At 28.9% G+C, this 13,011-nt stretch overlaps 2 protein-coding genes across 17 annotated transcripts in view; both read left to right on the forward strand.

Moving 5' to 3' along the window:
* Positions 1 to 13,011, forward strand: part of LOC136969954 (ensconsin-like) — a 71,897-nt gene that overhangs the window by 23,213 nt on the left and 35,673 nt on the right. For all 16 annotated transcript variants that reach the window (XM_067264282.1, XM_067264286.1, XM_067264291.1 and 13 more), the window contains 2 exons: positions 7,664 to 7,911; positions 8,019 to 8,283. In XM_067264282.1, coding sequence (XP_067120383.1) covers positions 7,664 to 7,911; positions 8,019 to 8,283 — 513 coding nt within the window. The remainder of the gene's footprint in view (positions 1 to 7,663; positions 7,912 to 8,018; positions 8,284 to 13,011) is intronic.
* On the forward strand, positions 9,112 to 11,309 carry LOC136969957 (zinc finger BED domain-containing protein 4-like). The gene has a single exon (XM_067264306.1). It carries the CDS (start codon positions 9,136 to 9,138, stop codon positions 11,038 to 11,040), a length of 1,905 nt encoding a protein of 634 aa, XP_067120407.1. The 5' UTR covers positions 9,112 to 9,135; the 3' UTR covers positions 11,041 to 11,309.

The raw sequence follows: 13,011 nt of genomic DNA on the forward strand, positions 1-13,011 counted from the left end.
TCTATCAGGTATAAGGATTGCCTCTTCTGTGCCTAACAAGTGTATGGATTACTTCCTTCATTCTGCCTCTACCTTAATTTGATTGCAATAGAACAGAGTTGTGCGATGTCCTAGTATTAATTAATAATTATAATTCAAGAGTGATAAATAGTAATGAAGGAACAGTAATACTTTTGCATTCATAGAAAGTAAGCAATTTTTTTGTTTGTCATAGGTATCAATACTTCTATCTTCACTGAACATACTGTATGTTTAGTAAATACACTACTTAGTGAGGCTGCCAAAAAATGATGGACCACAACAGGAAGATTTAACTTTTTTTACTTTTCATCATAAAATAATAAATTTTTAAAAATAAAACATATATAAGCTTTATTATTGAATAGAATATTCTGCTTTCCAGCTTACCCTAAGTCTGTGATTCTTATAGTGTGCTATAGCCCCCTTGGGAATGGGAGAGGACTTAGGGAATGTTGGATGGCATTGAAAGGTAAAAATTCATTTTAAAACAAAAAATTTGAGCTTCAAACAGATAAGCTATAAAGTCAGTTTTTGAGACATTAGACTTTATGTGCATATTGCCAAAAGCACCTTTCTTCATAAATGTAATGAGAAAATACATAAATTGCAATCATATGAATTGAATAAACTAAACAATTATTGGAGAAATTGATCAATTTAAACATGAAATTATGAGAAAAATTTGTAGTTGCTCATAAATAAAACTGCCACTGGCTTTAAGCTCTGTGATAGTTTGATCTTAATAATATATAAAAAAATTTACAGGAGACTATAGGGTAAAATGGCAAAGTTAAGCTTTTTTATTTAAATAAAGCTGTAAAACTGGCAGGATGAAACATATTCTTTGATTTTGACAAAACTATTATTCTGAAGCATTTGATATCTAAACTTTTATTACAGTTTTATTCAAACATTTTGCTATGAAAACGTTCTCAATTGCTTCTTCACACAGTGTTTGGAACACATTATTTAAAATAGTATGAGTTCATCTTACTTAGACTACAAAATAGTCAGAGGGCAATTTTAAGGATGCTGCTTAATAATAATGAGCTGGACGTGGAAAAATTAGTCTCTTCACATTAAGCCCATCATTAATTATTTTTACATTAATTAATCAAGTACTTTAAGATTGTTTTGAACAGTTATTTTATTTATAAAATAAATGTTTAAATTTAAAAGTTTGATTAAAGTTTAATTTTCAATGTGTCATTTTTGACTGATTTTTATGGGAGATATAATGAAGTATATGCAGTAAAAGGGGATAATAGTACAAAAAATGTTTGGAAAACTGCTCTAAGTCTTTTGTTTCTTGAAGTTTTGAATACTGTAAATCAGCTGATATTTTGCTAAGTAGTCAGGAAAGGCAAAAATATTTGTTATTTAGTATTCAGCCGCAGTAGCATTTATTGATTAAAATATTGTTCACTAAAAATTTATTATTAACACATTGTATTCATAATGCATTGGCTTTAACTGTTTTGTTTATGCTTTCAAATTCAAAAGGTAGTGTTTGCATTTAATAATTATAGTGTGATTTTACTAATCAGCAATAACAATAAGATTGGAATATGTAAATATGTAAGCAGAATTATTTTGTTAATCATTGGATATACTATTTATTCTAAAAAGTATTATTATTATTATTAAAACTGGAATTTTCCCCTTGATAGAAAATGTTATGCTCAATAATTTATGGTTTACTTGAAAATCTTGTAAGTAAATGATGTAGTGTCACTATATGATTCTACACTTGTAAAAAATAAAACAAAATACATTAATGAAAAATATTTAAATAGTGTATATTAAAGAACTTTGATGATGATTAAAAATCTGTGAAATTAAAATAACCATACCATATAAGAAGTTTATTGTTCTACACTATAAGATTTTGAAAAGAAAATAATAAATGAATTTATTAAAATCAACTAAAAAATTGGGGTTTAGCTTTAACAATCTAATTTCTTGTTTAAATGTATCTTTAATGTTGGAATATTTTTAAAAAAAATTTTTTTAAATTATTATAACATCTTGAATTTCATCTCCACCCAGGATGTAATGAACATGAATTTTTGCTAATTCATATTTGAGCTTTGCTGCTATGGTCCTTATAAGACAGACATATCTAGTCTTCTATTTCTAGTCCAATTAATTTTCTCTTTCTCTGTTGTTTTCTCCTTTTATCATTTTTTTTTATTAGTGTTTTTTAAAAGTTATCATTTGTTAGAATATGGTAAGACCTTCCATATTCAGTGGATAGAATCAATGAAATAGGTATAGGATTCAGGTTTGACCAACACTGACCAAATGGAATGTTTTGGGTTTTTTCACATAACTAACACCTAAATAAGGGGCAGTTTGTTTTCCCAAGTGGCAAATTTCCCTTTTTGAATTGTTTTATCTTATCAATTCAAATCTTAGAATGTGGTCTAAATACTTAATTAGTTATATTCCTACTTTTATATTGTATAAATTTTAAATAACAATTATAAAACAAAAACAGAAGAAAACAAGTTCCTTTTTTAGAGATTTTAAATAATTATTTGAATCATTTCTCCTTTTGAAAATCTCATTTAATTCTAAGTCAAATTAACAATTATTTGATTTCTTTGAAAGTATGTGTTTTATTATAAAATTATTTGAATTTAACAATCCAAATCCTGCACCTAAAATATTATTATAATCCTTTTTTTTAATTAAAAAAGATTTAAATTTAATTATGATTAAAAACATTCAATAAGTAAATTTATACATACAATCATCAGTTTTCCTGAATGTAATTTATTCACTTTAACTTCAAATTAATTCTTTATCTAATATTAAATAGTTGGGGGAAGTGATAAAACTATAAATATTTTTAAAATAAAATTATAATCTGCTATTAATAATAATAATGTATACTTTATTGGCTAAATATACATTTGTAAATTAATTTCATTGTTACTTTAAAAAATGTCAGTTTAATTAAATATTGGAAGATTTCAATTTTGGAATACTCAATAAATTAATTTCATTATTACAGAGATAAATACAAATATATGGCAGAAATCAATTTGCTTATTTTAATATACATAAAAATATTTTCATTATATATCTATAATCTTGCTGCTTTGATTCATTTAAATATTGTTATTATTGCATGTTACAGAAGACTGAATTTGTCTAGAAATTTTTGTTTCTGAAAGTGAAGTTGTAGAATTTTATTTATATAAAATACTTTTCCTGTTTGTTATAAATAATTTATTTATTTATACAGTATCAATTCAAGTTAAATTAGGAAGAAAAATAATCTAAATTTAATAGCTTTAATTATCGAGTACTCAAATATGTTACAAAACATTATCTGCTCTTGCACATCTGGTTTAGTAGCATTTACAAAATGCTGCTAAGCCAGATGTGCAAGAGCAGTTTAATTTAACATGCTTGAAAGGTAAAACAAATTTTAAATTCTCTACTTATTTTAAAATCTTTTATTTTTTTTCAGTTTTATATTTATAAATATCTTTAATATATTATCTATTTTTATTAAGTTTTATATGTACATTTAAACATAGATATTGAAGTTGTTTTTTAGTAGAATTAGAATATAGTGTAACATATTGTGACTCCATTATGAAGAATAATAAACAGCAAATGCACAATCATCCTAAATAAGAAAACTTAATCTGTTAGATTTATTAAAATATAGTTTTTAGAACTTTGTTAAATGTATTTTCCACATATTTCAAGCCAACACTTTTCATTCTTAAATTGTTACTGCTAGTCAAGGTCATTTGTTCACAATATAATCACTACATGACTAGATAAATACCTATTGTTTAAATAAATAAATAGAGACAAATAAAAGAATTTTGACGTTTTAAATTTAATATTGTTATGAGTAAGTAATTAAATTACAAATATTGTGAAATTAAAATTCATTTTAATAAAAAAAAATTTCATTAAATCTTTGTAATTTTTAGAATTGACTTTATAATAAAGAGAGAAACAAATTTTAAAACACATTGAATCAATTTAAATGGATGTCATGCTAAGTAACACTAAAAATATCATATAACATATTAATGTATTATTCTAATTATTAATTTCAAATTAATATGCATTGGTCATCATATAAATTGAAATATTTACAAGTTAAAAAGTAATTAAAAAATCATGACATCCATGCAGGAAGAAAAAAGTCTACATTATTTGGTATGAATTTACTTGTAGTTAACTACATATTAACACTTTTGATTATATTTAACCTTAAATGTAGCTTGACCTACATTTAAAGTTAAATATAATCTAAAAGGCAACAACCTATCAGGTAATTAAGCAATTATTAAATGCTGCAATAGTGATATTAAGTTCAAAAATAATTTCTGAATTTATTGATAACAATATTAATCAACTTATTAAAAATATGAAATTTGACAAAAATTTGGTCTATATACAAACATAAGTTTTAACAAACAATATATTTTATGTTTTAACAAACTGTAAAAGATTTTTTTTGCTTAGAATTTAAATAATTAATTTTTTTGAACATCAAAATTTTTAATAATAATTTTTACTACAATGTATAAAATAATATATATGATGGTAACTACAGTGTGGCTCATGAGTTTCTTAAAAGTCTTGTATGCCAGCTGAGCAGCTTATATAAGATATCTGATTTTTCAATGATTTTAAATAAAAAGGCTTAGGTAATATTGCTACATCCTTACAAAAAATTGTAAGAATATTAAAATTGTTAGATCAAAATACAACAATACGTTCATACAATAAATATGCATAGAACTAGATTAAATATTGAGATAGAACTTGGCTAATATCTGTGTAATTAATTAGATAAGCTTTAGCCCAGTCGACACACGAAAACGTTTATAATGCAGCCTTTAATTCAAAATTATCAAATGTTTTCAGCTGTTTTGAAAGGCCTTTATCAGGAATATAATAATTGAATGATTCTTATTTTAAACTTTTAAACGGATCTTTGTTCTGGGACGTTATAAATTTTGAATTTTCTTATATGCACAGGCTCGTATATAAATAAAAATAAATACAATCTGTAATGGTACTTGTACCAATATACACACACACATATATATATATATATAAATACATGAATAAATAGAATAAATAAGTAACTAAATATGTAACTATAATACATATGTAAAAATACAAAAAATACATAATACAATTGCTAACATAGAGAAGAACATGAAAGTGCCTGCTTCTTTAACTGCTCATCCCTTTATTTTATACTATAATATTCAAACTTATAACATAAACTTATACTCAGCACTTCCAACAGAACCCCAATGCCCCAACCTATTTTCCCTTATGAGAAAGGTTTGGAAATATTCTTAAACTTTTCTATGAACCTCATACTTTGTGTCCTTACCATACATTGTTCTCCATAACTGGAAACCATTAAACACAACATTCTTCTTATGTAATCTATGATGTGTTACTTATGTAACACCTCATAAATTCTTTTTGAGAGCCCAGATAGTTTCCCAATGGTGCATTACATAAATGAGGGTTTGAGAGTGCCTGGCTTGGACTTTACACGGACAATAAATAAGAACAAAATTGTTAAAAAGTCAGAAAGAATCTGAAATTATTACTATATGTGATAATGAAAAAATATGTTTATTATTCTAGACCTGAGTGTGTACAAGAAGGAAATAAAGTTGGCAAAAATTTGAAATATAATAAAAAGATACTTTATCAGATTAAAAAAACAAATATATACAAGAACTTTCCCAATGTTTGGGGGACTTAATTCTAAGATAGTTACAATTTAATTTTTATCTCCACAAAACAGACAAGCAAAAATATGGAATTGAAACCTGTCAAAAATTCACAAAGAAATCGTACAGGTTAAATTTGCCTAAAAGTCACCAAGAAATTTCTACATTGTCAATGGAACTTGAAAGCCTTGCTTTAACTTCACTCGATCTTTAGCATTACCTCATTTGATCTTGAACTTCATCTCCTCCTTATAGTGTGGTTATGGTGACATTACATGATTACACCCACTCGACCATATTTACACACTTAAGTTGCTAACATTCGTTTAATTCTAGTAATCTTTCTTTAAGTTGTTGTGTCATTGACCTTACATTTAATCTTTTATAATTTTTTGTTGTGCCTTTTTGTGATAATTTGGGGTGGGAGATCATTCTTTTAACTTCCTGTGGAAGTCTTCCTGAGATATTGTTTCTGGGTTTGTTGATGTAATTGGTTGCAGCCAGCAGTCATTGTAGTAAGGTGAGTTTTAGTTTCAGAATTTTGCTTGAGTGAGGTGCAGTAGGCTTAACAAAATAAATAGAATAACAAACTAAAAATAATCCCCAAACAAAATAAAATAGTTTGGAATTGACTCCTTCCACTCATTTTAACAGAGGAAAAGGAAAGATTGTCAATGACCCTTAATCCTTGCCTATAGTCACTGTTCAGTCAGGACCCTGACTCCAGTGCCCCTTGCTTTTTTTGATCCCGTAAGTTTACTCACCACTCAAGGAGGTGATAGTGCCCACTTTGGAAACCACTGCTCTAGCCTGATAGTTAATCTAGTTTGTTCATGCAATAAATTCGCCTAATGTATATCTTTAATGATATTGTTATTGTCTCTGATTCTTACTTATGTTGACTCCTTAAATGAAGTTCTCAAAGCACGTCTAATTGGCCACTTCTGATATATAATACAAAATCCATTAAGTTCTAGAAATTTCTATCAATTATTAATCTTTAAATTTCATTCTTAGAGTTGTTATAAAAAATTTAAAAAAATACTGAAACTAATTTTATTTCATATGAAATAAAAATGATAATATGAAACATTCATAAAGTAAAGATACAAAGTACAGAAAATATTTCTAAAGCATTTTATTTTTAGATTGACTTATAATATCTTTAGAACATGTGTTTGTTTATTTTTCAGTATAGTCACCATGGACCTCAATGCATTTGATGAGCCTGGAAACAAATTTCTTAATGCTATCGTCATATAAATCTTCCCTTTCTCATAACCATGTCATCATTGTATCCTGAACCTCATTGTCTTCAAAAAAATTGAGATGTTTCTTTAACTTCAGGAACAAGTGATAATTTGCTTGTTGCGAGATCTGGGCTGTACAATGGATGTTCCAAAGCTTCCCACTTGAATGTATGCAACAACTCTTGTGTGATTTGAGCAGTGTGTGGATAGACATTACCATGCAGTAGGACACCATTTTGTCATGTTTTGCATGTTCATAATGTCTTCAGCATAAATGAAAACAAGTTGCTGATGAATTTCAATGGCAGTTTCTCCTTTTGTGCAAAAGAATTGAATCACTGAATGAACCTAGCACTTGGTGGGATTACAAATTGACATTGCCAATTTAACCACACATTGGAAGCATAACAATGATGCAATTAAAGTTAAGTGACTTCTGTTGTGTGACTCTGACCCTAGCAGATACAGCATTTCAGAAAATTATGAAAAAATAATTTTCCTTGGATTTCTACTTACTTTGTATCTTTATTTTCTGAACATATGATTGATTTTACTGTAACATAAAATTTAAAAAACATTAATTAATTGATAAATTAGTGTTTAAGTTTGTATTTTTAGACATATGTCATAAATATGAGAACTTTTTGTTTGTAGATGGAAAAGAAAGCATTACACTTTCTCAGAAAGAAAAAGAAGATAGAATTCGCCAATTTAGAGAACAACAGGAAGAAGAACGACAGCGTCGACTGTACGAACTACAAAATGCAACAATTCAAGCTCAGAAACATAGAGAACAACTGGAGGATGAACGTCGCAAAAAGATAAAGGAATTACGAATAAAAGAAATAGAAAGAAGGCAAGCTGTTGAAGAAAGAAAAAGAATGATTTGGGAAGCTGAGCAGGTTAAAAATAGTTTTTAATATTTTATATTAGAAAATTTATTTTGTAATGTGTCAAAATTTAATTTCATTTTTACATAAAATGAAACACATGAAAATTATTTTATTAGGAGAGAAAAGAAGCAATTTTAAAAAGAAACTTAGAACGTGAAGCAAGGATAGAAGCAAGACGGAATGCTCAACGAAATGCCATGTCATATGCATTTGGCAGTTCTACTCCTCGATCATTTGATCTAGATTTAGTAGCTTTAGGTTCTAGTCGTCTTGCTTCTCAAGGTTCAATTGTTTTATCTGCTTCAAGCAGTCATCAAATAGATGAAAAAGAACATGATTCTAAAAAGTTCCTAAAATCAAATTGTTTAGATAGAAAACCAGGTATGTTTATATTATTTTAAGTATACCGTTTTATGAATGAAATTAAAATATCTTAAGAAATTCAAAAAATAATGATAAATACATAAAATAGTTTTTAGATAATTAAAGCAACAGTTTAAAGACATAAGATAAACAATTTGATATATTATTTATAGTGATGTAACGAATAGTATTCGGCCAGGAGCGAGGCCGAATACCGAATATTCAGCCAGGAGCGTGTCTGAATGGCCGAATATTCGGGCAAACTATTCGGCTTGATTAACACACGTACAAAAATTGGCGCGCAAACCGCGTTATGACAAGGATCACGCACCCTGCTCTCTATTGGCCCGCTGTCACTACGATTTTTTCTTCCAGTAGGTCTAAATTATTTAAATTAATTAATTAAATTATAATTATTAAAGTTAATAGGAGATGGAGCCTAACGTCTACCTCTACTGCTAAATTGGTTTATAATTTATGTAATAGCCGTAAATAGCCCGATATGATTCGGCAGTTGTTGGTATTTAGATGTAAGTTATAACTTATAAGTTATTTTATTTGCAATCGATCTTTTTAACTCTAAAATTTTGTTTTTACTACGTATTTGTAGACTGAATAGTACCCTAAGGAAATACTTTAGTGTGGACATATGGTCTAGTTTCTCCTCAGTTGTGGAACAGTTCAAATATATTATTGGGAGGTTTCTATTTGTGAAGTTTTATATTTTATTGCTATTGTTTTTGTCAATTTGTAAAACGAAACTAGTAAAGCAACTTTTTGTTCGGCCGACTTTGTCTTGAACGGATTAAACCAATTTAGACCAACTTTGTGTTTAAAGAATTAAAAGGTTTGTGACTTTGAAACAGTGTGATGAGTAAAAAAAGGTCTTCAGTTTGGATTTACTTTGAAGAAAATGACGAAGATTTGCGTAATGTGCAGTGCAAAGTATGTGATACAAAAATTTCTCGTGGAGGTACGGGGAAAAAAGCTTCAACGTCGGGTTTGATAAATCATTTAAAGAACAAGCACAAGGAGGAGTATCAGACGATACGTAAATCTATCTCATCGAAAGAAAATGCAGCGGATGATGTCGTTCCCTGTTCAAGTAAGTCCACGAAGCAATTAACTCTTTACGACTGCCAAGAAAAAACAAAAAAGTGGGATATAAATGACCCTCAGGCTGTGAAATACCATTATCTGATTGCCAAAATGATAGCGATTGATAACGAACCAGTGAACATAGTTGACAGATCTGGTTTTAAAAGATTGTTAAATGAGACCCTGCCGAGATATGCCATATTGAGTAGACCATACTTTTCAGAGAAAATAATTCCCGAACTTTATGAAAAAGTAGTAGAAAAGATAAAAAATAAGCTTGAAGACACAGATTATATATCAGTCACTACTGACATGTGGACGTGCTTGCAAAACTCTGTCAGTTTCCTCAGTTTCACTGCACACTGGCTTGGCAGCGATTTTAACTTGAGACATGCTGCACTTAACGTAAAACACTTTGAAGGGCAACATACTGCACAAAATATAGCAAATGCTCTGCAAGAAATACTGAGCCGGTGGGAATGCCCTTTATCAAAAATTCACGTCATTGTTCATGACAATGGGCGCAATATTGTTAAGGCTGTCAGTGAGGCTAAAATGAATTCTGCGTGTTGCTTCATACATACACTACAGTTAGTAATCAAAGACTCTCTCAAAATTCAACCTGAGGTCGAAGAAACTATTGCTGTGGGACGAAAAATAGTGACCCACTTTAATCATTCGAGTACTGCACAACAAAAACTGAAAAAAATTCAGGAAGAGCTGGGAATAGCCAAGCATAATTTAGTGCAAGATATAACAACACGGTGGAATTCTACCTTTTATATGTTAGAAAGGGTTCTTGAACAAAAACGAGCTATTTCCCTCTATCTAACTGATACAGCAAACATACCTAATCTGACTGCAGAACAGTGGGAGATTGTAGACCAATTACTGAAATTATTAAAGCCGTTTGAAGAGATAACAAAAATTACTAGCTCAAACTACTCCTGCTTATCTGAAATTATTCCTCATGTTGTTACTCTCAACCGCTACTGCGACAAGGCTATCTCTTCTGACCTAGCACCTAAATTAAAGTTTATGGCAATCGCCATGCAACAAGGGATAAAACAACGTTTTTCACAGATTGACGATAATAAAAACTACCTGATATTCACTTTGTTAGATCCAAGGTTTAAGACAAATTTTTTCACGAACCAACTGCAAAAAGAAAGAGCTCAGCAGTACATTCTGCTTGAAGATTTAGTTTCAGACTATGATACCAGTAGCGATGAAAGCATGCGTTCTTCTCCCGTGCAGTCTAAACGTAAAAGAACCGACGAGCATGGACAAAGCATTTGCACATCTTTCTGGGAGTGCTATGATGAAGTAGTTGCTGAGAACTTCACCGATGATGACAACGGAGTCGGAATGGCTTCGACTTCAAAGAAAACCATAGCAGATGACCTTGATAAGTACTTGAGCATGAAAACTTTAAAGAGAAATGACGATCCATTTGCCTGGTGGGCTACACATAAATCTAAATTTTCCCAATGTTTAGTCAAACAGGCTGCTAAGTACTTATCAGCCCCTGCAAGCAGTGTGTATTCAGAGAGGCTTTTTAGTGAAGCAGGAAACGTATACGAAGAAAAGAGGAACAGACTTCTTCCCAAAAATGCGGAAAAGTTGATTTTTCTGCACCATAACCTACCCCTTATTGACTTCAGTAATGATAAATAATTTTGTACAATAAAACAAAAAAGTTAATTTTCAAGTTTATAATAAAGGATGATTTCATAAAATTACAGATCATTAATTATTTTTTTTTTCACATTTTAAGACCTCAGTTTCGATCTAATGTGCCCACGCAGTAAAAATTTTCATACAAATTTTTTATCCTTTTTAACTCCTTTAGGGTTGAATTTCGTAAAATCTTTCCTTAGTACGACTAAACTTTACAAAGGGAACACGCCCTCAAATTTTTAAGTTTCTAGCACCAGTAGTTTTGGCTTTGCGTTAATTACCCTATCGGGACTTGTTCTTTTATACACGAGTATATAGATGATTAAACTACATAATAAGTAGGTAGTTTTCAAACTTTTCATTTGATTTGTTACCTGTTTTTGATCTCTTAAAAAAATAACTTAGTTATACAGTCAAACCTGTTTTTATGCGGGGGATAGGGACCGCATTAAAAAAAACGCATAAAAGAAAATCTCACGAAACTTCACGAATGGCTGTAAATAATAGTTTTCGCGACACAATTTAAAAATATTTTTTTTATGCGGTCAACAGGGACCGCATAAAAAAAGTCTCACATAGAAAATAACTCAAAACCGTACGAAATAGAATTTATTGACAACAGATGTCAGCACTTGACTGCATCGTCTGGTCTATCGTCTGTTTTACATATTTTTGTCCAGGTGGTGTTTTGTTGACTTAAAAAGTAAATTATTTCATTTTTCGCATATTCATGCAATAATATTACTGTAATAAGTGCATTTATGCTATAATAAGTTTATTTAGCTATAATAAGTCAACGTAAGACATGACGAATCGCACGAGACTAGTCGCCAACTATACCGCACAAATTAAAATTTCGCATTAAAAAAATCGCACAAATAAAAATCGCACATAAAAAGAGCGCATAAAAACAGGTTTGACTGTATTACTTTTCCTTTGATCTTTTAGATAAATAAGCAAAAAATTGCACTTTCTCGAACTTAAAATGCATGTTCAGCATTAATAAAAGTTACCAAAATAATTAATTTACTGTGTTTTTGTTATTTCTTATTCCTGTTTTTAGGTATTCGGTATTCGGCCGAATAGTGATTAAATATTCGGTATTCGGCCGAATAGCAAAAAATAGGCCGAATACCGGGTAGTAACCAAATATTCGTTACATCACTAATTATTTACTATGATTTATATTTAATTTTGTACTAATGAAAAACACATCATTAACTAACATGGAAAAATATTCTAAATGGAGTGTGAAAAAAATTATATATGTGATTTCATCTAATTATGGAAAAGTTATCAGTAAGTGTTCTGCTTCTTATTTTAAAAACTAGTATTAATGGTTGAAGATTATTTTATGATTTTTTAATGTTGATTCAAACTTTTTTAAAGATACATCTCATTTTAATTTTGGAATTCATAAACATATTTAATATTAATCTTCAATAGCATCTTTTCAAAGAAAAAGGAAGGAATATACATAAGGTCTGTCCCAAAAGTTTAGGTAAAATGATTTTTAATGAAGAACTTTTAAAATACTGAACATTTAATTGGTTTAATAAGTGAAATGAGTTCACAATATATCACATTAAAAGTCATTAAAAAGATAAAGTTATCAATTTAATAGTTAAGATTTTTACAATAATAGAAATTTTGCTAAACGTTATTGTTCCAAAAGTTTAGGTAAATTTCAAAAATTACATTGACAAGAATTATTTAATGTCTAATCGTGCTTCCATTATTTTTAATAACATCAAACATGTGATTCAGCATTGAATTCACAAGAGTTTGTAACAATTTGGATTCAAGATATACCATAAATCCTCAATTGCACATTTAAGTTTTGTAACATTAGAAAACTAGTGACCACCTACATAGACTTGAGATCCCCCATAAGATTTCTATTAGGTTAAGGTCTGGACTTCTTGCAGGCCATTTCATAACATTCACATTTTGTTTCTGAAGATAGTT

The sequence above is a fragment of the Centruroides vittatus genome, unplaced genomic scaffold, assembly GCF_030686945.1.
Source record: "Centruroides vittatus isolate TY-2023 unplaced genomic scaffold, ASM3068694v2 contig_1832, whole genome shotgun sequence".
Taxonomy (NCBI): Eukaryota; Metazoa; Arthropoda; class Arachnida; order Scorpiones; family Buthidae; genus Centruroides; species Centruroides vittatus.